The sequence below is a fragment of the Triticum aestivum genome, chromosome 1A (genome assembly GCF_018294505.1).
Source record: "Triticum aestivum cultivar Chinese Spring chromosome 1A, IWGSC CS RefSeq v2.1, whole genome shotgun sequence".
NCBI classification, from domain to species: domain Eukaryota; kingdom Viridiplantae; phylum Streptophyta; class Magnoliopsida; order Poales; family Poaceae; genus Triticum; species Triticum aestivum.
Window position 1 is genome coordinate 22,247,956 of NC_057794.1, and position 25,528 is coordinate 22,273,483.

The window sequence follows — 25,528 nt, forward strand, 5'->3', positions numbered from 1 at the left end:
TGCTTGTTAGTGTTAGATGCATTCGCCGCGAGCCTGTGTGCCGCCTATGATGACTTAGCCTGTGTACCGAACTCTGTGTAACAAACTCTATGCATGATCTCTTTTGTAAGATATGCCGACTACTATGTAGTATCTATCGTGCGGCTTTCGTTGTGCATGTTTCATCATGAATGATTCTTGTCTTTGCAAATTTCTCAATGCTAAACTACCCCTGTTATATATTAGCAGGATGGTTAGACCAGGTGGTCGTGGTCGTGGTCGTGGTGGCAACGCCCACCACCGCCTGAGTACATGGCTGGGATGATGCAACAGTTTGAGCTGAATCGTCAGTTCATGGAGAATATTACGGCTCGGTTTCCTCGCCCCAATATGAACCAGCAGCCAACCCAAGTGCCTCTGCAAGATTTCATGCGCCTCAACCCAACCATGTACCGCAGCTCAACTCAGCCTCTGGATGCTGACGACTGGCTCCGAGACATCACCTATGAGATGGAGTCTGCTGATGTAGCCCCTGCCAGCTATGTCACCTTTGCTTCCTTCTTCCTGAAAGGACCCGCGGCTCAATGGTGGGACAGCCACAGGCGTACTCTGCCAGCTGGAACAATCATCACCTGGCCAGACTTCCAAGCTACCTTTCCGTGCTCGCTTCATTCCTCAGGGAGTCATGGACCGGAAGAAGCGTGAGTTCCGCAACCTCACCCAAGGCAACAAAACTGTGGAAGCTTACCAGCGGGAGTTTCTGGACTTGTCCCGCTATGCTGAAGAGACATTGCAACTGATGCACGCAGACAGGAGAAGTTTCCGTGATGGCCTTCAAGCTGACATCAAGCTCGCACTTCTAGTGCATGACTTTGCTGATTTCGCCACTCTGGTGAACAAAGCCATCAATGTCGAAACTGGTCTGCAGGAATACCAGAGCTCTCACAGGCGCAACCGTGACACGGGCTCATCTTCGGTCCCGTCTTTGCAGAAGCGTAAGATATGGATTCCCAACAGTATGTACCAGCCAAATGCACCTGCCCCAAGGCAGACCTATGCTGCACCTCGTCTGCTTGCTCCTCCAACTAGGCAGCCAAGACTTCCAGCTCCACCACCACAAGCTCCTGTTCCCACTCCCAATAATGGTCTCTGCTACAAGTGTGGTCATCCAGGTCACCGTGCTAGGGATTGCAATCAGAACCAGAATCAACTGGCCCTCCCAGCAACTGGCCTTGGAAGCAACCAGCCTCGCAACAACAGTGCCAAGTATTATGGTCGTGTTCATGCCAACCATGTTGATCTCAATGAAGTTCTAGACCAGCCTGCTACCGTGATGGGTACACTCCTCGTAAATTCAGTACTAGCATCTGTTTTATTTGATACGGGAGCATCGCATTCATTCATATCAGCTGAGTTTGCTTTCATGCATGGCATTCAATACGAAGAGATGAACACTGCGATTGTGGTGCACACTCCTGCGGGCCAGTGTCAAACCTCTATGGTTAGTCACGATGTTCCCATTGAAATTGAAGGACTGGAATTCCTTGCCTCTCCCATCGTACTGAAGTCCTGTAGCATCGACCTCATTCTGGGAATGGATTGGTTGAAAGCGCATACTGCTTCTATAGTTTGCGCCACTAAGGTCGTCCATCTGCTACACCCTACTGATGAAATAATTGCTTACCAAGCTCATCTAGTTCAGAACGCCGAGGCACGTCTTTATGCCTTGAATGCGTTGAACGCTGCACCACTCGAGGGCATTGGAAACATTCCTGTCGTTCGTGAATTCCAAGATGTCTTCCCAGAAGAACTTCCAGGGATTCCCCCTGCTAGAGCTGTCGAATTCATCATCGACTTGAAACCCGGCACTACCCCTATAGCTAAATGACCCTACAAGATGCCGCCGCATGAACTCATTGAGCTTAAGGAGAAAATCGACAAATCTCTTGTCAAAGGTTTCATTTGCCCAAGTTGCTCTCCTTGGGGAGCACCTTCTCTCTTTGTTAAGAAGAAGGATGGGACAAACCGATTAGTCCAAGACTACCGTCCTATAAACCAAGCTACCATTCAGAATAAATATCCTCTTCCCCGGATCAATGATCTTTATGATCAACTGGCTGGCTCATCAGTGTTCTCCAAACTCGACTTGAGGTTGGGTTACCACCAGATCCGTGTTCGTGAGGAGGACATCCCAAAAACCGCCTTCGTGACTCGGTATGGATCATACGAGTACACCGTCATGTCATTCGGCTTAACGAATTCTCCCGCCACCTTCTCTCGTCTGATGAACTATATATTCATGGATTACCTCGACAAGTTTGTCGTGGTTTATCTGGACGATATCCTTGTATTTTCCAAGAACGAAGAAGAACATGCTGCACATCTTCGTCTTGTGCTGGAAAAACTTCGAGAGCATCAACTGTATGCTAAGTATTCCAAGTGTGTATTCTGGCTCCCTGAAGTAACCTATCTTGGGCATGTCATCTCCAAGAATGGTATTTCCGTCAACCCTGAACGAGTTCAGGCTATTCTCGATTGGACTCCTCCGAAGAATGTGAAGCAAGTCTGAAGTTTTCTCGGCCTCGCCAGCTATTGTTGTCGATTCGTCGAGAACTTCTCCAAGATTGCCAGGCCTCTGACTAATCTGTTACATAAGGGTGTCAAGTTCGAATGGACAGACAAGTGTCAGGAAAGTTTCCAGGCGCTCAAAGACAAGTTGACTTCTGCCCCCGTGCTTGCTCCACCTGATACTAAGGACTTCGTCATTTACTGCGACGCTTCCCGTCAAGGATTAGGTTGTGACCTAATGCAAGAGCGCAGAGTGATTGCTTATGCCTCTCGTCAACTGCGCCCTCACGAAGAAAACTACCCAGTTCACGACCTCGAGCTTGCTGCAGTCATTCATTCACTGAAGCAGTGGCGACACTACCTTCTCGGTAATCGTTGCGAGATCTTCACCGATCACCAAAGTCTGAAGTATCTGTTTACTCAGCCAGATCTGAACCTCCATCAGCAAAGATGGATGGAGACTGTTGCAGACTTTGACGTGGGTATATCATATACCCCCGGCAAGGCTAATGTAATGGCTGATGCCTTGAGCCGCAAGTCTTACTGCAACCACCTCCAGGTTCACAAAGTTCAGCCCTCGCTTGTCGAAGAATTTAGAAAGCTGAACCTCCATATTGTTCCTCCTGGAGCACTCGCTCCCCCACCCACGGAGTTCCGCAAGATGAATCTTCTTGTTGTTACTAAGGGTTCTCTAAATACCCTGGCTGTCGTACCAGATCTCGTAGCTGGTATAAAGACTATTCAAGGTTATGACTCTGAAGTCCATAAGATTAAACGCCATCTAGCAGAAGGAAAGCCCTCATTCTTCACTATCGCCGACGATGGCGCCTTGTATTTCAAAGGCCGCCTAGTGGTACCATGTTCGAAGAAAAACCTGGATAAGACTAAAAGGGTTATGCAAGAAGCTCATGATACGCCTCTGTCCATCCATCCTGGTAGTACAAAGATGTACCAGGATATTCGTCAAAGATTCTGGTGGTCTAATATGAAGCAGGACATTGCTCGTTATGTTGCTGAGTGTGACGTTTGTCGCCGAATCAAAGCAGAGCATCAAAGGCCTGCTGGAACTCTGCAACCTATCTCTATTCCTGAATGGAAATGGGACCATGTTGAAATGGACTTCGTCACTGGATTTCCCAAATCGCAGAAAGGTAATGATGCTATTCTTGTCGTCATTGACCGGCTTTCCAAAGTTGCCCATTTCTGGCGGTCAAAGAGACAATCACTGCTAGTCAGCTTGCTACTCTCTACATGGCCAGAATTGTTTCACTTCACGGTATTCCACTAGTTATCAGTTCAGACCGTGGCAGCTTATTCACTTCAAGGTTTTGGGCGAGTTTCCAAGAAGCTATGGGAACTCATCTGTCGTTCAGTACTGCGTTTCATCCTCAGTCGCAAGGACAGGTTGAACGTGTCAACCAAGTTCTCGAAGACATGCTTCGAGCTTGTGTAATCTCATTCGGCAAGAAATGGGAGGAATCTCTTCCATATGCCGAGTTCTCTTATAATAATAGCTATCAAGCTAGTCTGAAGATGTCCCCCTTCGAAGTGCTATATGGACGAAAGTGTCGAACCCCTCTGAACTGGTCAGAAACTGGGGAACGTCCACTCTTTGGTCCGGATATTATCCAACAGGCCGAAGAACAAGTTCGCATTATTCGCGAGAATCTCAAGACTGCTCAGTCACGTCAGAAAAGTCAGTATGACCGTCATCACCAAGACATGGTCTATCAACCTGGCGAAAAGGCTTATCTTCGAGTTACACCAATGAAGGGTGCACACCGCTTCGGGATCAAAGGAAAGCTAGCTCCCCGCTATATTAGTCCTTTCACTATTCTCGAAAGGCGTGGAAAGGTGGCATATCAACTGGAGCTTCCGTCGAACCTTTCTCAGGTTCACGATGTGTTCCACGTGTCACAACTCCGACGCTGCTTCAAGGACCCAATCCGAGCAGTGAATCATGAAGTGCTTGAATTGCAACAAGACCTCTCCTATAAAGAGCATCCGGTCCGCATTCTCGACCAAGCTGAACGCCGCACACGTCAGAAGGCGATCAAGTTCCTCAAGGTCCAGTGGTCGAATCACTCTGAAGACGAAGCCACCTGGGAACGCGAGGATCGTCTTCGTGATGAATACCCCGCATTGTTTCCTTCTACCTCCTAAATCTCGGGACGAGATTTCTTGTAGTGTAGGAGAATTGTAACGCCCGAATAATTAAGCTACAGTGAATCTCCGCTAATGATGCCATGTCACCTCAGTTACTGTTGATAAACCCGCGTAGTTCGAAACCCAGTTCAAAATTCAAATTTAAAATAAGGCAAACAGTAAAAGTTTTCAAATATTAAAACTAAAATGTTCGGAGTGAGCCAAATAATCCATATTAAATATTGGTGAAGAAACCACACCTTTATAAAATGTTTAAATAATATGAGATGGGTAAAACAGTAGCAAAACAATTATTTTAAATGCTTTTAAATACTAAACAAGTGTCATTCTAGTTTATATAATCACCAAACTTTTTGGAGTAGGTGGCCTATGTTATTATGCTAATTTAGGAGTAGGGGTTATATTTTTGTAAAGCTGTTTTGCTAACTAAAATAAATAAAATAGAAAAGGGAAAAATAATAAAAACGGAAAAAACAAAAGAAATTAAAAGCCCCCCCCCCCTCACTGGGCCTCGGCCCAGCTGGCCATCCAACTAGGCCGGCCCACCTAACCCTTGCTTAACCCCCTGCCTCTCCCCGTGACCTAGCCACTACCCAGTCAACCCCCCACGATCCCCTTCTCCCCTTCCCGCGCGATCTGGATCGGGCGCACACCCCGCCCCCGACACAGTCGCCCTCGCCGCCCGGAACGACTCCGCCGCCCGAGGACCTCGCTGGACCGCCTCCACCTCGTCGTCGCCTTCCTCGTCTTCCTCCCCGACTCGCGTCACCAAGCCTCGCCGCCCTGTGCCCCTGCAACGCCGGTGAGGCCATCGGCCTTCGCCTTCCCTCCTCCTCTTCCCCTTCGTCGCCTTGCACACTCGCCGACCGGGCCTCGAACGTGCTCACCACGACCACGCCGCGCCCCTACCACCGCACCGCTCTGCCGACTCCGCTGCCTGCGCCTGCTGTTGCTTTAGTGACGGCCACCGTCCGTAGCTCAAACCGCTCCCCCACCTGCCGGTTCCCGGCCACACCTGCTGCGCCGTTGCCCTGTCCGCCATGCCCGCCTCTGCTCGCCCGCGCCCTCCCTTGCGCCCTTGCACGCATCCGCCACGCCGGCACCGCCCAGCTCCGCCATGGCCCTCCTCCCTTCACCCCGCGGCCTCCCTCTGCTTCCTTTGGAAGCGCGTGAGCGCGCGCTCGCCCCCGGTGGCCTCCGTGACTCGAGTTGCCGCCCATAGCAGCGATCTGGCGTGCCTCCACCGTGGCTCGAGGCCACCAGCGTTTAATCGCTGGCCTAGTAGGCCATTAGTGCTAATTGCGCTATTAACCCTCCTGATAAGCCACTAACACATGGGGCCACCCCGCTAATTAATTAGTTGGCTAAATAAACCTCTTTTAATTTACCTCTCATTGACAGTCGGGCCCCACCACTTGTTTGAGTTAATTTAAAAGGTTAAACTCTGGTAAAACAGGCTCCGTCTATGACAGGTGGCCCCCTGGTCAGTTTGACTAGTCAACATCCACAGTTGACTGCTGACTGGGCAGTCAACTGGGACCACTGTCAGCCACACATTACACCCCTGGGTACACTTCTCCGTGTACCCATAGCAATTAGTGTATATTATTTTTCGAATTAAATTAAATCCAGTAAATTAGAAAATGTGTTAAAACTTTAAAATTGATATAAAATAATCCGTAACTCGGATGAAAATACTTTGTACATGAAAGTTGCTCAGAACGACGAGACGAACCCGGATACACAGCCCGTTCGTTCGCCACACATCCCTAACATAGCGAACACGCAACTTTCCCCCTCCGTTTCATCTGTCCGAAAACGCGAAACACCGGGAATACTTTTCCGGATGTTTTCCCCCTTCACCGGTACCACCTCGTACCGCGTTAGGGCACACCTAGCATCACGTTTTGTCATGTCATGCATCATTATGCATCTGTTTGCATTATATTTATTGTTTCTTCCCCCTCTTCTCTCGCTAGACACCGAGACCGACGCCGCTGCTTCCCAGTACGACTACGGTGTTGACGACCCCTCTCTCTTGCCAGAGGAACCAGGCAAGCCCACCTTGATCACCAGATATCGCCTACTCTCTTTCTACTGCTTGCATTAGAGTAGTGTAGCATGTTACTGCTTTCCGTTCATCCTATCCTGATGCATAGCATGTCCTTGCTACTACTGTTGTTACATTTACCTGCAATCCTAATGCTTAGTATAGGATGCTAGTTTTTCATCAGTGGCCCTACATTCTTGTCCGTCTGCCATGCTATACTATCAGGCCGTGATCACTCGGGAGGTGATCATGGGTATATACTATATACTTTATACATGATACATGTGATGACCAAAGTCGGGTTAGCTCAAGGAGTACCCGCAGTTGATTCACGAATTGGGGGCTGGAAGGACATACTTTCCCGACGGCCCTCTGTGTGGATCTTTGTGGCGGAGCGAGAGGGCGGGTTCAGGCCACCTAGGAGAGAGGTGGGCCTGGCCCTGGTCGGCGTCCGTGGTTATTTCAAAATAACATGCTTAACGAGATCTTGGTATTTGATTTGAGTCTGGCTACTGGCCTATACGCACTAACCATCTACACGGGGACAGTTATGGGCACTCGACGTCGTGGTATCAGCCGAAGCCTTCGTGACGTCAGCGACTGAGCGGCGCGCGCCGGATTGGACCGTAAGCCTGCTCTTGTATTAAGGGGGCTAGTTCTGCTTCCGGCCGCATTCGCAACATGCAGGTGTGCAAAGGGCGATGGGCCCAAACCCCTGCGCCATAGGATTTAGACCGGCATGCTGACCTCTCTGTTGTGCCTAGGTAGGGCTGCGACGTGTTGATCTTCCGAGGCCGGGCATGACCCAGGAAAGTGTGTCCAGCCAAATGGGATCGAGCGTGTTGGGTTATGTGGTGCACCCCTGCAGGGTAGTTAATCTATTCGAATAGCCGTGATCTTCGGTAACAGGACGACTTGGAGTTGTACCTTGACCTTATGACAACTAGAACCGGATACTTAATAAAACACACCCTTCCAAGTGTCAGATACAACCGGTGATCGCTCTCTCACAGGGCGACGAGGGGAGGATCATCGGTTAGGATTATGCTACGTGATGATACTTGGAGGACTTCAGTCTACTCTCTTCTACATGCTGCAAGACGGAGGCTGCCAGAAGCGTAGTCTTCGAAAGGACTAGCTATCCCCCTCTTATTCCGGCTTTCTGTAGTTCAGTCCACATATAATAGCCTTATTCCAGTTGATACCAATGCATACATATGTAGTGTAGCTCCTTGCTTGCGAGTACTTTGGATGAGTACTCATGGTTGCTTTCTCCTTCTTTTCCCTCTATCCCTTCTACCTGGTTGTCGCCACCAGATGTTGGAGCCTAGGAGCCAGACGCCACCGTCGACGACGACTCCTACTACACCGGAGGTGCCTACTACTACGTGCTGCCCGCTGACGGCGACCAGGAGTAGTTAGGAGGATCCCAGGCAGGAGGCCTGCACCTCTTTCGATCTGTATCCCAGTTTGTGCTAGCCTTCTTAAGGCAAACTTGTTTAACTTATGTCTGTACTCAGATATTGTTGCTTCCGCTGACTCGTCTATGATCGAGCTCTTGAATTCGAGCCTTCGAGGCCCCTGGCTTGTAATATGATGCTTGTATGACTTTTTTTTGTAGAGTTGTGTTGTGATATCTTCCCGTGAGTCCCTGATCTTGATCGTACATGTTTGCGTGTATGATTAGTGTACGATTGAATCGGGGGCGTCACAAGGGGGGACCTTTAGTCCCCACCCTTTAGTGCCGGTTACAGAACCGGTGCTATAGCCCGGTTATGCACTAGTGAGAAAAGCGCAAAGTTATGACGATATCTAAGGCAATGATCATGAATATAGGCATCACGTCCATGTCAAGTAAACCGAAACGATTCTGCATCTACTACTATTAGTCCACACATCGACCGCTATCCAGCATGCATCTAGAGTATTAAGTTCATAAAGAACGGGGTAACGCATTAAGAAAGATGACATGATGTAGAGGAATTAACTCAAGCAATATGATAAAACCCCCATCTTTTTATCCTCGATGGAAACAATACAATCCGTGCCTTGATGCCCCTACTGTCACTAGGAAAGGACACCACAAGATTGAACCCAAAGCTAAGCACTTCTCCCATTGCAAGAAAAACCAATGTAGTTGGCCAAACCAAACCGATAGTTCGAAGAGAATTACAAAGATATCAAATCATGCATAAAATAATTCAGAGAAGATTCAAATAATATTCATAGATAAGCTGATCATAAATCCACAATTTATCGGATCTCGGCAAACACACCGTAAAAAAGTATTATATTGAATAGATTTCCAAGAACATCGAGGAGAATATGGTATTGAGAATCAAAGAGAGAGAAGAAGCCATCTAGCTACTAGCTATGGACCCGTAGGTCTATGGTAAACCACTCACGCTTCATCAGAAGGGCAATAGAGTTGATGTAGAAGCCCTCTGTGATCGAATCCCCCTCCGGCAGGGAGCCGGAAAAGGTCCCTAGATGGGAACTCACGGGTACAGAAGGTTGCGGCGGTGGAAAGGTGTTTTCGTGGATGTCTCTGGTGGTTTGGGATATACGGGAATATATAAGCAAAAGAATTAGGTCGGGAGGTGCACGGGGGGCCCACAAGGGTGGGGGGCACGCCCTTCGTCCTTGTGGCCACCTCATGGTTCCTCTTACTTCATCTCCAAGTCTCCTGGTTGTCTTCTGGTCCAAGAAAAATCATCGCAAAGGTTTTATTCCGTTTGCTATTCATTTTTTGTGAAACTCAAAAACAGAGAAAAAATAGGAACTGGCACTAGGCTCTAGGTTAATAGGTAAGTCCCAAAAATAATATAAAATAGCATATTAATGCATATAAAACATCCAAAACAGATAATATAATAGCATGGAATAATCAAAAATTATAGATACGTTGGAGATATATCAGCCAGCGTGCTGGGGAAGGTGGCACACTGCCTCTTCTCGGTCTTTGGTGGTCTTGGCGCTGGTGGCTTCGTTCTGGCAGGCGTGGTGGCTTGCTTGGTTGATGGTGGTACTTGCGGTGAGCGGCTTGGGCTTTGTGTGTGAGGGGGTGGCGGAGATGGTGGAGGCGGATGTGCTGTGTGATGTGAATCCTCCCGTCATGGTGGTCGGCTTGATTGAGCAGCTCTAGAACTTTGGGGTTTGCGATTTGGGCTGGGAGAAATCCCTGTTTCGTCATGCGGAGGCTAGAAATGATGACATCCGTGGACGTCGTCCACTCCCTGAAGGCATTGCTTTGGCCTGGATCGGACTCCCTCCTTGTGCTTAGGTGAAACCCTTGGTTCGGTCTCCAGACCGGATGGTGGCAGCGTCATGGCATCGATCTCTCCTTGGGCATCGTCTTGTTGCTCGAGGAGTCCTGGTAGCATGGCTCAAGTCGGTGTCGGCTACTACTCTAGGCATGGGCCTCCGGGGCGCAATGTACATTATCATCGTCGGTCTCTCCATCACATCGTCTCTTGGTCCACCCAGGCCCTCCCGCCCGCTTGCTAACTCTTGGCGCAATGGGTGGGTATGTTGGTCTGTGTTGTTCTCGAGTCTTGGTCTTGTTGTAGAGGTCTCCGGCATCGATGTGACGCGGCTTGGTTGCTCTCTGGCTTGCCTCATCGTCATTGGGATGAGGTCGGCCTAGGTGCAGCATGTATCGTTGTCTTTTTCGACAAATGGTGAATTTTATTGGCTCAAAATGGAGCATTAAGAGGATACAAACAAAATAAGCATACACCTAGCCTCCACAAAACTAAGATGCACACAGCCAACACGAACACACACATGTCGATAAATAGCAAAGTCATGTAAGACCAAAGCTAGCGTAGGCGAGAAGAAAAAGCAATCCGGTCCATGATTAGCAAACTACATGTGGGTGCTAATCTTTATGATTGTTTTTTAATGGCTGAAAGGCGTTGTACCCGACTTCTTTGCCACATATGATACGCGTATTTATGTGTATTCTAGAAAAGAAGAAAATAGTGCCTCGGCCTCGACCCTGACCTCCTTGGCGACACCCTCAATGATCTCCACCCCGAAAGTAAAGATGGATTCGCTATGGCATCTCAAAAGAAAGACTTCCGTATATGCTTTGCTAACCTTAAATTCGATGATGGAGAGGACACACGCGCTAGAATGTGGAGTATGTAAGTCTTGTCTGAGAAGACATTGCAGAGTAAGCACAGACGGATGATCAGGAAGTGTGGACACATTGCAGAGTCATTGATGTTTGGCGTGACTAGTAAAATGGCGCGTGCGTTGCAACGGGAGAAAAAAAATCATAATCTCCAATGGCCATGACCATATTCTGCTGCATCACCGAGATACGCTATCACTCTCATTTTAATGAAATCATTAACAATTTTGAAAAGTCATGAACATTTTCATAAACTCATGAACATATCTGAAATCATGGACATTTCCCAAATTCGTGAACATTTTTACAGATTTTTAAACATTTTCTAAAATTATGAACATTTTATGCTATTCGCAAACATTTTTTAAAATTGTGAACATTTTATAAAACATTTTTCTTCAATAGGCGAACATTTCTAGAATCGACGAACATCTTTTTGCAAATTAGTGGAACACTTTTTGAAATTCATGAACATTTTCGGAAATGCATGATCATTTTTTGAATTAGCAAATATTTTATGAATCAATAAACTATTTTTAAATCATGAACAATTTTTGAATTTTTAGGATATTTTTCAATTCGTGGACATTTTTTGAATTGGCAAAATTTTGTTCAATTTCATTAAAGAATTTTAATACACAAACTTTAAGAAAACCATGAACATTTTTTGATGAAATCGTGAACAGTTTTTGAAATCATGATTTTCTTTCTGAAATTGTGAACAATTTTTGAAAATTAAGAACATTTTCTAAAACTCATGAACATTTCTGAAATTGTGAACGATTTACAAATGATTTAAAGTAGAAAAATTCAAAAAACAAAGAAGGAAAAGGAAAATGAAAAAAAAAATGAAATTTAAGAAACAGGTTGCCCGCATACGGGCCGGTCCAAACAGGCGCGTTGTCTCTTCTCCCAGCACATAGAGCGTAATATAGAAGGTTACTATTGCATGGGCCGGCCCAGGCAGGATTCACCTGTGTGAAACATTTTTTATCACTTATAGATAGCATCGATGGGTAATATTTTGTAACTTTGGAGCAATTTCGGTGACGTAGCGCCAGATGCAATAGGCCCTTTATTTTTAGGTATAGATTCATTGACAAAATCCACGGCAACGAGTTAATCAACAAACAAAATTTGTTATTTATTTTGTTTGCTCAATACAAGTTTTTAGATTTTACTATAAACATTGTTGCATATGTTGACGGTAGATATTTAGAAATATAGAAATTATCTGAGACAATTTACCATCAAAACCGCTTGTGGTGGAATTTATCCGAGACATTTTTAGAGCTGCCTCCGATACTATGAGTATTAGCGACTATTGGCTAGAGGCCGAATGGTTTTAACTTTTAAATAGCGCGCTATAGCTCCACCATAGCATGCTATAGCGTTTAGAAGAGGTACCACGCTAAGGGACTTTTAGACGAAACACATGAATAGGGGAAACCCTAGCCGCCGGCCTTAGGGCCTTCCTACTCCGTGCTTCTCCCCTCGCCGTTGCCGGCTCGCTCTGACGGGCGAAGCCCGGTCGGCGGCGGTGGCGGGGCGGGGGGGGGGAGGGGTCTTTCTTCCCTCTCTTGATGGTGGCCGATGCGGGTCGATGTGGTCGGGCAGTGGAGCGGCGCGGGCAGAGGGCGCAACGGTGTCAGGGTCATTGCTTGGCGGTAACGTGATGGGCTCTGATACGTCTCCAACGTATCTATAATCTTTTATTGCTTCATGCTATTACAATATCCATCTTGGATGTTCTATATGCATTATTATACTATTTTATATCATTTTTTCAGACTAACCTATTAACCAGTGCTAGTTGTTGTTTTTTTCCTTGTTTTTGTCTTTATAGAAAATCAATACCAAACGGAGTCCAAACAGAACAAAACTTTTTGACGATTTTTCTTGGACCACAAGACACTCTGGAAGCTTCGGAAGGAGGCCAGAAGAAACACAAGTCATTGACAAGCTCATAGGGCACACCCTAGGGGGACGCCCCCTGATCTTGTGGGCCCCTAGTGGCTCCTCTAACCCTAATTCTTCTTCTATAAATTCCCAAATATTCCCCGTAGATCAGAGGGCGCACCAAAAATACTTTTCCGGCGCCGCAAGTTCTAGAACCACGAGATCCCATCTGGAAGCCTTTTCGGTACTCTACCGGAGATTGATTCGACCATGGAGGGCTTCTACACCAACCTTGCTACCCTTTCGATGATGTGTGAGTAGTTTACCACAGACCTACGGGTCCATGGCTAGTAGCTAGATGGCTTCTTCTCTCTCTTTGATCTTCAGTAAAATATTCTCCTCGATGTTTTTGGAGATCTATTCGATGTAATCTTCTTTTGCGGTGTGTTTGTTGAGATCCGATGAATTGTGGGTTTATGATCAGATTATCTATGAATATTATTTGAGTCTTCTCTAAACATTTTTATGCATGACTAAGATAGCTTTGTATTTCTCTCCGATCTATTGATTTGGTTTGGCCAACTAGATTGATTTTTCTTGCAATGGGAGAGGTGCTTTGTGATGGGTTGAATCTTACCGTGTTTATTCCCAGTGACAGAAAGGGACATGACACGTATTTGTATTGTTGCCATTAAGGATAAAAAGATAGGGTATGTTCATATTATTTGGATCTATCCCTCTACATCATGTTATCTTGCTTAAGGCGTTACTCCATTCTTGTTAACTTAATACATTAGATGCATGTTGGATAACGATCGATGTGTGGAGTAATAGTAGTAGATGCCGGCAGGAGTGGTTCTACTTGTCATGAACGTGATGCCTATATTCATGATCATTGCCTTAGATATCGTCATAACTATGCAGTTTTCTATCAATTACTCAACAGTAATTTGTTTACTCATGTATGCTTTCTTTCAAGAGAGAAGCCTCTAGTGAAAACTGTGGCCCCCAAGTCTATTTTTATCATATTATTTTTAGATCTATAAAATAAAAAACACAAAAATACCTTGCTGCAATTTATTTACTTCTATTTTATTTTGCACTTTTACTTATCTTTTATATCTATCACTATCAGATCTCATCCTTACAAGTAACCGTGAAGGGATTGACAACCTCTTTATCGTGTTGGGTGCAGGTATTTGTTTGTTTGTGTAGGTGCAATCATTCATGACTTGTCTGTTCCTCTTACAGATTGATACATTGGTTCTCAACTAAGAGAAAATACTTATCTCTACTTTGCTGCATCACCCATTCCTCTTAAAGGAAAAAATCGACGCAGGCTCAAGAAGTAGCAGGCTCTGTGGTCTTCTACGCGCGTTGCGCCAGGACCTGTGGTGGCAGCCACAGTCGTGGAGCTCATCGGCCCCCCTTTGGTGCATGGTTGATGCTGATGCGATGGGGCGTCGCGCCTGGTCGTGTGCGCGGTGGGCCGACAATGGGTGTCGACTGCCTCCCAGGGTGTCCTAGTTCGTCCTTGTAGCGGATCTGAAGACGGAGGCCTTCCCTGGAGCTTTTTCCTGCCTCGCTAGCTGGCACTGCCGACGTCGTCTGTTCACCGAATTTGGCAGTTTGTGGGGCTAAGGGTCTGGTAGGGATGGATTGGGGGAAACCCTTGGCCGGTTGCTATGATCACGACACCGGCGGTGCTTTGACGTCGTTCACCTTCTTGACGGTAGCATCGCGATCCTGCCCTCACCCTCTCCTTCCCGTCCCGCGTGAAAGCCCAAAGTCTCCGGATTGAGTGGTGACAATGCGCCGGTGTCATTTTCTTCTTGAAGACACCATCTTGGGAAGGCAGACTGGTGGTGGAAGCTCCGACGTGGGTTGTGGTCCGCCGGTTATTTCAAGTGTTGTTCCCGCTCGGCTACTTGGGATTGAACTTGATGCCTAAGCGCGGCGGTGGCGATGTTGGGGTGTGCAGTTGCATGGTGCGGTAGCCGTGCTTGTTGAGTTGTCGTCCTCTCCCCAGCCACCTGTTGGTCCCGTCCATGCGAGCTCGGTGGTGAGCGACTCTACCTGTCGACAACATAGTGTCCTCCGATCCAGGAATAGAGGGCAGGGGGGCTTCTTCGGAGGCAGAGGCGGATGACGGACTGACAATGGCTGGCCTCTTGGGAGTTGACGGAGCGTGGCAATCCTCCTGCAGTGGGCCATTACCTTGTCTCCGTTGCGTCGTGTGCTGGCTCTTGTTCGCCGAGGGCCACAATGCTGAAGCTTGCACTTGGTGCATTCGGTGCTTGTTAGTGGCTCCTTTGGTATCATGTATCTTTGCCATTTCTCTCTTTTGTTTTGTTTTGGCTTGTTCAATTTGTAATGCAGTAGTTGTTTTATACAATATAAAGCGGGGGAAATCCTTTTTTGTCAAACACATGAATAAACATTTTAAATAACGTGCTATAACATTTAGAAGAGGTCCGCCGCTAAGAGGCATAGCGCGCTATTTAATACAATGGGCGAAAGTCAAAATCGTGTGAGATAATCTTCTTGCAGGCACTTCAGAAATCAATGTTTCTTAGAAGTAAAAATAGGCTTCACAGCCCAGCTTTTATTTTTATTTAACCGAAAGATAAAATCTTCATGCTGGGGTAAACCAGCTACACTACAACCACAAGAACAGAAACCATGTCCTGGACAGCAACATTACAATACAAGGATCAGAACGAAAAGCAACATCCCAGCAGAATAATCCATGAGATCAGCGTCTTATTTAATCTTCTTCTTATCTTCGATCTTCTTCAGAATCATGCGTGTGATCAGCATCGCCAGCATTTGTAGCCAATTGAACTGGAGTCCCAGCAACGAAATGAACTGGTATCTATATCAACCTTTTCCATTTGTGGAAGAGAAAGGAAGCACATCAACCTTTGTAGCTGAGTGGTCCGGCGTCCTCTCCTCACACCCCTGCCTCCAGAGAAGCAAGTGAAAAAACAAATGGAAATGAAAATCTCAACCCATCAACCGATCAATCCCTCCTAAAATGCGAACATAGGCAGCGCAATGCATGCATCATGAATGAATAACATCCATGCATGCACTACATATCGGCCATGCCGCTGGAATCTGCAACCCTGCCGAATGCATCATCGGCAGGGCAAAAAAAGATCCAAAACAGAAGGGACTGATCGGCTGAAACAAACGATTGATCACCGATCGATCTGCGGCGAACAGATCGACGGATGGATCAATCACTCCAGCGGAGGAGCATGACGACGCAGCGGTGGATGATGTAGAGCTTGGCCCTCTTCTCCTTGAGCGCCTTGTTCAGCTTCCCCATCTGCTTCATCTGGCTCCCAACCTTCATGGCTCAATACTTGGTAGTTGATGTACCAAAAAAGGGGCTTTGTCTAAGGTTTGTGTGGTGTTCCTTTTACACAAAAGCTTAACTGGTGCAAGGACCCTAATTGTTGGAATGAAAGTGAAAGATACTGGGCCTTATATAGACATGTATCAGTGCAGGTGCAGAGCGGGGGGGGGGGGGGGGGGGGGGGGGGGGGGGGGGGGGGACCATCATACCTCCCACTTGCAAGAAGTTTTGCTTATGGACTAGGAGGCACCCCCCCTGACACCGAGCTTATCAACATCATATTTTACTGGCTAATTGCATACGAGATTGCACGCTCTTGGTGATCGGACGGTCATTAGAAACGGGATTATATTGTGGAGGAACATGCTGGACAAGATTGAGTTGACAGCTAGCCATCCATGGATGCAGAAAAGGTACGGTAGATGCATGAATGCAGGTTGTTTTGTGCCTCCAAGAAAAGGATCTCCGATCTCGATAGATCTCTGGAATGGTGCAACTATGAAATGGATGAATCTTCCAAGAATGCATTGAATGCGGGCACTGTGCGATCTTGGGAAATTGTAAGAAGTTAAGCCCATGACAATCTTCCACAAGATAGACATTCCTTTTGTTTCTTCAGTGCTAATCCTTTGACCGCATTAATTATCGCTTTACCAGCTCCTCCACAAAAGCCGCTGCAAGCTTAGAGCAAGTACAATAGAGTTGAGTCAGCTGGCTATAAGAAATAAATTAGTATATTCTTATTTAGTTGAAGGGAAAAAAAGAGGAGAAAAAAGGTAAGCAGGCTCTTGGTGAAGAGCCAACTCTAGCACGTGCTCTTAGGCAATCTGTGAGAGTGAAAGGTGGGCCATATAATAAAAAAGTAGTATACTCTTTTAATCAACTATTGCACATATTGACTATAAGATGGGCTCACTAATAGAAAAAGGGCCTATAGTCCCGGTTCGTAAGGGCCTTTAGTCCCGGTTCCGAAACCGGGACTAAAGTGTCGGTACTAATACCTCCCCCCTTTAGTCCCGGTTCAATCCAGAACCGGGACTAAAGGCCCTCCACGTGGGCAGTGCGCAGAGCCCAGTCAGGAGACCCTTTGGTCCCGGTTGGTGGCACCAACCGGGACCAATAGGCATCCACGCGTCAGCATTTCTGTGGCTGGGGTTTTTTTTTGAAAGGGGGGGTTGGGGGTTTTGAGGGGTTAATTTAGGTGTTTCATATATTGTGTTAGCTAGCTATAATTAATAGAGAGAAGTGTCCTCTCTTATGTCCGTGCTTGGTCGACGCTACGTACTATACATACGTATAGAGAGGACTAGACACGCTGGCTAGCTAGTAAGCAAACGAAGGAAATAGAAGATCGTCATGAACATATATGCATACAGAGAGAAGTGATATCGACCACCTCTCCTTCTCCGAGAGATTGGTCGAACAACAAGTTCTTGTATATCTATCTGACACTACCGGCTACATATATACAATAATTATCTCTTACAAATATAATCATACAGACTCAGGGTCCACATAGAATTCTCCGTCTTCAGGGATCACGTGGTCAAGAAAGAATGCCGCCAATTCCTCTTGAATTACTCGCATGCGAGCTGGTGCTAGGAGTTTATCCCGCTTCCGAAACATCTAATTTGAAGAAGGGGGTCAATACATATATATATGAATGACTGAAACTCAACACAAATGATGGTAATAAAATAAAATTGTGAATGTTGTTATTTACGTACTTCATATTGTTCTTTAGAGTACCCGCCCCGCTCACAGGTCGTGTGGCGGATGGACTCGCAGATGTAGTATCCACAGAAATCATTCCCTTGTTCCTGCCACAACCACTTTACAAGAAATAGAGGTCAATCAAACTGATAAGCAAGAATGCTAAATGGTATTGATGAAACTAGCGCTTGAATCACTAGGAGATGCGCGGAACATGCTACTATAGTACTTACTTTCGGGTGTCTAAATTCCAGCTCCTTCGGCAGTCCCGGAACTGTTTTGGTGAATTTTCTCCAAACCCTGCCGGACAAAGAAAACAATTACTTGATATCAGGAAATGAACAAAGTTGCTGATATGGTGGATAATGATCGATTTAAATTACTTCTGGAGTATTTGAGTCGTGTCTGCATAGTCCTGGGGATCTTTTCGTTTAGAGTCTAAGACGGTTACTACTCCCTGCTCAAGCTTAATCTCTAGGAGAATATAGTGGAAACTGCACACACATGCATAACTCATCAATTACATTACTATAACCTTGACTAATATATAAGGGAAACCGAATACGCACAAGACAGTAACACTCACCTGAAGTTGTAAGGAAAGAGTATTATATCTTTGTTTTGATTTATTACGAACGATCGTAGCAAGTTGGCCTCGGTAGCTGCGGCATGAAGTTTAACCTCAGTTGCATCTATGAGATATGTGTTAATGAACCCAATATCACCGACTTGTCTTTTCTTCAATTCGGCGATCTTCAATCTGCATAATATAGTGAGGATGATTATAAATACATGCAATGAAAGAGCTAAGCTATATAGAGAAACTTAATGACAGAAGTAGTACTACTTACAGACAGTAGCAGGCGACCGTTGTTTTATCGAGGGCCAATTGATTGAAAAACTGATAGAACTCCTCAAATGGAACAGGCAACAGATCAATTCCAACGAGGTCATGCTCCTTTTTAACTTTCACATACAAAGTACTCCTCCCCCCAGAGTCTCTGCAGATTTTCAAGTACCAATCATGCAATCTTCGCATCATCGTTGATAGAGATCTTTCATCTTTGACGAGAGGCTTCCCGTACTCGTATCTTTGTATCTGCACGTCCATGGGTTCATAATGTACTTCGTCGGGCAGGTAATCTGCAAGATTGCTATAACCGGGCACCATCCTCGGATCATTAGCGACGTTGTGGCTAGGCACCTTGAGCGGGGGGCACGATTGCTTCGCTTGTTCGCCGAGCTGGGCAATTTGTTTCCCAGCTCGTCGTTCTTTCAGCCTTTGATCACTGACAGTACTTCCCGACCGCTCCGCTTCGGCAAATTCTTTTCCAATAATGCGGTCATAGTTTCCTTTCGGCGGATCAGACTTCGGTGGTTTTGTCAGGGCAGCCAGAGTGCGCTTCACTTTCACCCGATCTACCTTCTCCTCCGGAGGTGGATGTTTCTTTGCTTTCACCCCTTCAAAGAAGTTCCTCACTTCTTCTTGCGCGATCTCGGCGTTCTCCTCCAGGGTCCTCCCATATGGTAACTTCTCTGGAGTCTTCAGAGAAGGACCGAATCTATATGTCCTCCCGCCTCTGGTTGTACTGCTAGACGCCGACCGAGCAGATGTAGCGGTTGTCTTCTTTACTTGCTTAAGAGGCGGAGGAGAAGGACTACGACGCGCCGGAGCAGCTGGAGCGGCGGCAGGTCTCTTCCGCCCTTGCTGACGAGGCGGAGAAGGAGGAGGTTGGCTGCTCGGGCGCGTCGGCGCAGGCGGAGAGGGAGGCGGAGTGCCGCCACGCGCCGGAGAAGGAGTCGGCCGAGGGCCCTGATCGTCACTCACCGGAGGAGGAGGCGGTGGAGGCGGAGTGCCCTGACTCACCGGGGGAGGAGGAGGAGGCGGTGGCGTCCAGTTCGGAAGGTTGATGAGCTCCTTCCGCCATAGGCATGGAGTCTTCAGAGCAGACCCCAGCCGAGTCTCCCCTTCACCGGTAGGGTGGTCAAGCTGGAGGTCCTCAAATCCCTCCGTTATCTCATCCACCATCACCCTAGCATATCCTTCTGGAATCGGCCGGCAGTGAAAAGTTGCGCCGGGTTCAGTAGGATAAACAGAGCCAACAGCCGCCTTGACCTTCAAATTCATCCATTGCGTCATAAGGTGGCAATTTTGAGACTCCGTTATAGCATCCACGGGATAGCTGGCAGGAGCCGTCAAGGCATGCTCTAGCTAAAGCAGCTTGGTGGAAGCCACGCTGCTTCTGCGCTGAGATGGCGGGGTAGCTTCGGGGGAGGCTTCGGCAGTACGTTTGCTACGATTTGCTTCTCGTTCCTCTATCGCGTCTACCCTTGCTTGCAGTGCCTGCATTTGGGTCTGCTGCACTTTTTTCCTCCTCTCATGGGATTTGTAACCGCCTGCGTCCGGAAACCCAACCTTCCACGGAATGGAGCCTGGCGTGCCTCGTGTCCGTCCAGGGTGCTCAGGATTCCCGAGGGCCATTGTGAGCTCGTCGTTCTCTCTCTCTGGAAAGAACGTCCCTTCCTGCGCTGCTTCGATATACTGCTTAAGCTTACTAACTGGTATGTCCATTTGATCGTTCGTCCAAATGCACTTCCCTGTTACAGGGTCCAAGGTTCCGCCAGCCCCGAAGAACCAAGTCCGGCAACGGTCTGGCCAGTTAATTGTCTCTGGTTTGATCCCTTTATGAACCAAATCATTCTTAGTCTTGGACCACTTAGGCCGGGCTACGAGGTAGCCACCTGACCCCGTGCGATGGTGAAGCTTCTTCTTCACAGCATTTTGCTTGTTTGTCGCCGACATCTTCTGACTCTTTTCCGATGTCTTGTGGGCCACAAATGCGGGCCAGTGATCTCTGATCTTCTCATATCTGCCCTTGAATTCTGGTGTCTCATTATTTTCGACAAACTTATTCAGCTCTTTCTTCCACCTCCTGAATAGTTCTGCCATCCTCTTCAGAGCAAAAGACTTGATTAATTTCTTTTTAACTGGGTTCTCTGGATTATCCTCAGGCGGTAGGGTGAAATTTGACTTCAGCTCAGTCCAAAGATCATTTTTCTGCATATCATTGACATAAGAGACCTCAGGGTCTTCTGTAGCCGGCTTAAACCATTGCTGGATGCTTATCGGGATCTTGTCCCTAACCAGAACCCCGCACTGAGCAACAAATGCGCTCTTTGTCCGGAGGGGTTCAATAGGTTGGCCGTCGGGCGCGATTGCTATGATCTCAAACTTTTCATCCAAGCTCAACTTTTTCTTCGGGCCTCGTCTCTTTACCGAAGTTGTGCTCAATCCAAAGGGTTAAAAAAAGAACAAAGACTTAATTAATATGTGTACATACCAAAACAATGAATTCATCAATCAGCTAGTCAGCATAGGCTTAACTAATATGTATACCTGGCCGGACTCGGTTCGGTCACTGGAGCCGTCCTCATGTTCTTCTTCTTGCACCGGCATTAGGTTACCGTAGCCAGCTTGTTCACCCTCGCCTTCCAGACCATCGGTTTCGTTGAGAAACAACAAGATGGCATCACTTCCTTCTGCGAGTATGTCCCTCGACAACGCTTCTTTTGTTGCTTCGTCTAGGGCGGTGTCCATAGTTTCTACAAATATTTAAAACATGGCAATTATTATTCAAACATGACAGATGGATATATTAGTGCCAAACGTAGAACTAGCTACCTAATCATAGTAAGCTATCGGGAGGGGGTATATATCGAGAATAGAGGAGAAGAACCCTGGAACCCTCGACCCCTAGACGACCCTCTTCTTCCTCTCATGTTCGAGAGGATCGCCGAGGGGTCGGGAGGTTGCCTAGTGTCAAAGGATTCAACAAAACCATGTCTTCATCATTAGGCGAAAGTAACATGTGCATGATGGTACGAAGCTCTTCAAAGTTGTTCTGGAACGGAGTCCCAGATAGGATAATTCGCTTTTTGGTACAAAGTTCAGCAAGAGCCTTCCGAATATCGCTATTTGGAAGGCCTTTGCTGAATTCGTACCAAAAGGCGGATTATTCTATCCGGGACTCCATTCCAGAACAACTTTGCAGAACTTCATACCAACATGCCCTGGTTACTTCCGGCTAATGATGAAGGCATGGATTTTTTCAATACTTTGACACTAGGAAACCTCTCTCGACCCCTCGGCGATCCTCGACCCCTCGAACCCTCGACGACCCTGGAACCCTCGACCCCTAGACGACCCTGCTGGAACCCTCGACCCTATAGGAAAAAAAAGAAGAAAAAGAAGAGGAGAAGAAGAAAGGAATAGTGGAGAAGAAGAGAAAATAGAATCTTCTTCTCCACTATTCCTTTCTTCTTCTCCTCTTCTTTTTCTTCTTTTTTCTTCTTCTTATTTATTTCTCCTCTTCTTTTCGGTAGAGGAAACCCTAAATAGCTAGCAAGTATCATGGGTGTGAGATACATGTGGCCTTCGGTGTCGGACACTACATCCACGTCCCACAAGTGACGTGGGCGTCAAAGCCCGCGCCACTTGTGGGATGTGGGTGTAGTGTCCGACACCGACGGTACATGTATCTCACACCGACGATACTTTCTATTTAGGGTTTCTCCTCTACCGCTCGGCGACCCTCTCGACGACCCTTGTTTCCGATAAAATAAAGAGGAAGAAGAAGAAGAAGAAAAAAGAAGAGAAGAAAGAATAGAGGAGAAGACTTCCTCTTCTTCCTCTCCTCTTCTTCTCCCTCTTCTTCCCCTTCTTCCTCACCTCTCTCATGAATGTCCGACGTTCTCGACCCCCCCCCCCACGTGTCGAAGAAAAAAAGAAGAAAAAAAATAGGAGAAGAAGAAAGGAATAGAGGAGAAAAGAGAAAATAGAATATATATTCTATTTTTCTCTTCTTCTCCTCTATTCCTTTCTTCTTCTCCTCTTCTTTTTCTTCTTTTTTCTTCTTCTTATTTATTTCTCCTCGTCTTCCTCTCCCCTCTCGGCGACCCTAGACCCCCTCTCGACCCTCGACCCCTAGGCGACCGTCGACCCCTCTTTTTTTTCTTCCTCTTCTTTTTTATCCTCTTCTTCCTCTACCGCTCGGCGACCCTCGACGACCCTCGTTCCCGATAAAAAAAGAGGAAGAAGAAGAAAAAAAGAGGAGAAGAAAGAATAGAGGAGATCTTCTCCTCTATTCTTTCTTCTCCTCTTTTTTCTTTTCTTATTCCTCTTCTTTTTTTATCCTCTTCCTCCTCTCATGTTCGACGACCCTCGACCCCTCGGCGACCCTAGACCCCCTCTCGACCCCCTCTTCTTCTTCCCCTTCTTCCCCGCCTCTCTCATGAATGTCTGACGTCCCCCTTCCCCCCCCCTCATCATCATCTATCATCCCCCCTCTCATGTTCAAACTTTTCTGAACATATATAGCCACACATACACATAGCCACATACACATACATAGCCACACATACATATAGAACTTTTCTGAACATTCATATAAACTTTTCTAAACATTCATATACACATACATAGCCACACATATATATAGCCACATTCATATAAACTTTTCTGAACATATATAGATGATTTTCTAAAAATGTAACTTTTGCATATATGAACAGGAGAGCAGCGGCGGCAATGGGTGGCATCGTCGGCGACGGGGATGGGAAAGGGGGGAGCTCACTGGGGGCGGGCGGCGACAGGGAGAGGAGGCCAGCGACGGGAAGGAGGACGGCGGGCTCGGGGACGGCGTGCGTGGGGCTCGGGGACGACGGGCTCGGGGTGGCACACGGCGACGGGGACGGCCGCGGGCTCGGGGCGGCACACGGTGACGGGGACGACGGGCTCGGAGTGGCACACGGCGACGGGGACGGCCGCGGGCTCGGGGCGGCACACGGCGACGCGGACGATCGAGGAGGCGGGGCTCGGGGCAGGGCGCGCGGACGGCAGCGAGCTCGGGGCAGGGCGGCCGGCGACGGGCAGGAGGGCGCGACGACGACGACAGCGACAGGGCGCGGCAACGGCGATGGGGCAGGGCGCAGCGACGGCGACGGGGCAGGGCATGGTGACGGCGACGAGGAGGACGAGCAGCCTGTTGGCGTCGGCGATGGGGAATGAAGCAGTTGGCGAAAATTTCCAAAGTGTGGGCTTATATAGCAGAGCCTTTAGTCCCGGTTCGTGGCAGCAACTGGGACCAAAGGTGTGCATTAGTCCCGGTTGGTGCCACCAACCGGGACCAAAGGCCAATTTTCGGTAGCCCAAAGGGCGGGAAGCGGCGGCCTTTGGTCCCGGTTGGTGGCACCAACCGGGACTAAAGGGGTGCATTGGTCACGGTTGGTGCCACGAACCGGGACCAATGCCCCCTTTAGTCCCGGTTGGTGCCACCAACCGGGACCAATGGCCTTGTGCTGCCCCGCGCCCAAAAGTTTAGTCCCACATCGCTAGCTGAAGGGCGCCGGCACTGGTTTATAAGCGCTGGTGTGCCTCCCCATTCGAGCTCCTCTCTAATGCAGGCTTTCGGGCCTAAACTTGCTACTGCCTGTGGGCCTATTGGGCCTTCTGCGGGCCTGAATCCTGGCCCATGTAGGGTTTCTAGTCGTATTCAGGCCATGGAGGCCCAGTAGGAGGCATTTTTTTGGTTTTTTCTTTTTTATTTCTACATTTTTTTGGTTTTTTATTTTTTTATTCCTACTTACAACTAAATACTTACAGTTTTTTAGTGATTTATTTTTGCTTTTAGGTCACAAAAATTATAAACTTTCTGTTAGTGCCATTAGTTTTAAATTTTGAATAGTTTAAATTTGAATTTTTAAAAATTTGTGTGAATCACTAGTTTATGAATAACTTTACTATAAAAATAGAATTTTTTTCTATTTATTTTTTATTTCTACTTACAACTAAATACTTACAGTTTTTTAGTGATTTCTTTTTGCTTTTAGGTCACAAAAATTATAAACTTTCTGTTAGTGCCATTAGTTTTAAATTTTGAATAGTTTAAATTTGAATTTTTAAAAATTTGTGTGAATCACTAGTTTATGAATAGCTTTACTATAAAAATAGAATTTGTTTTCTATTTATTTTTTATTTATACTTACAACTAAATACTTATAGTTTTTTAGTGATTTCTTTTTGATTTTAGGTCACAAAAATTATAAACTTTCTGTTAGTGCCATTAGTTTTAAATTTTGAATAGTTTAAATTTGAATTTTTAAAAATTTGTGTGAATCACTAGTTTATGAATAACTTTACTATAAAAATAGAATTTTTTTCTTCTTTGCTATTTGTTTTTTATTTATACTTACAATTAAATACTTATAGTTTGATTTTAGGTCACAAAAATTATATTCTTTTTGCTATTGAAGAATATTATAGTTTTATTTTAGTTAATCATAACATAATATTTTAATTGATTGTTTTTATTTTCATAAAAGTTTTGTAGTTCATTCTGTTTGCTATTAATTCATTCTTTGAGCTAAATGACTCTGAAATTGGAAAGCATTTCAAAATGAACTCTGAAAAGGTTGAAAGTTGGCATGGTATCATCATTTCACCCACATAGCATGTTCCAAAAAATAGAGAGGGTTACGACAAAAACTTGGTGCACTTCGTGTACAAAATGGACAATCACTTTCGAAGTATCAAAGTTTCGAACCATAAGACATGAAAGCATTTCAAATGAACTCTGAAAAAGTTGAAAGTTGG

At 46.6% G+C, this 25,528-nt stretch overlaps 1 protein-coding gene across 1 annotated transcript; it reads right to left on the minus strand.

Moving 5' to 3' along the window:
• Positions 1–15,414: 15,414 nt before the first annotated feature.
• LOC123076071 (small polypeptide ROTUNDIFOLIA LIKE 2-like) lies at positions 15,415–16,243 on the minus strand. The gene has a single exon (XM_044498525.1). The coding sequence runs from the start codon at positions 16,159–16,161 to the stop codon at positions 16,042–16,044; it is 120 nt and encodes a 39-aa protein (XP_044354460.1). The 5' UTR covers positions 16,162–16,243; the 3' UTR covers positions 15,415–16,041.
• Between the last annotated feature and the right edge of the window lie 9,285 nt (positions 16,244–25,528).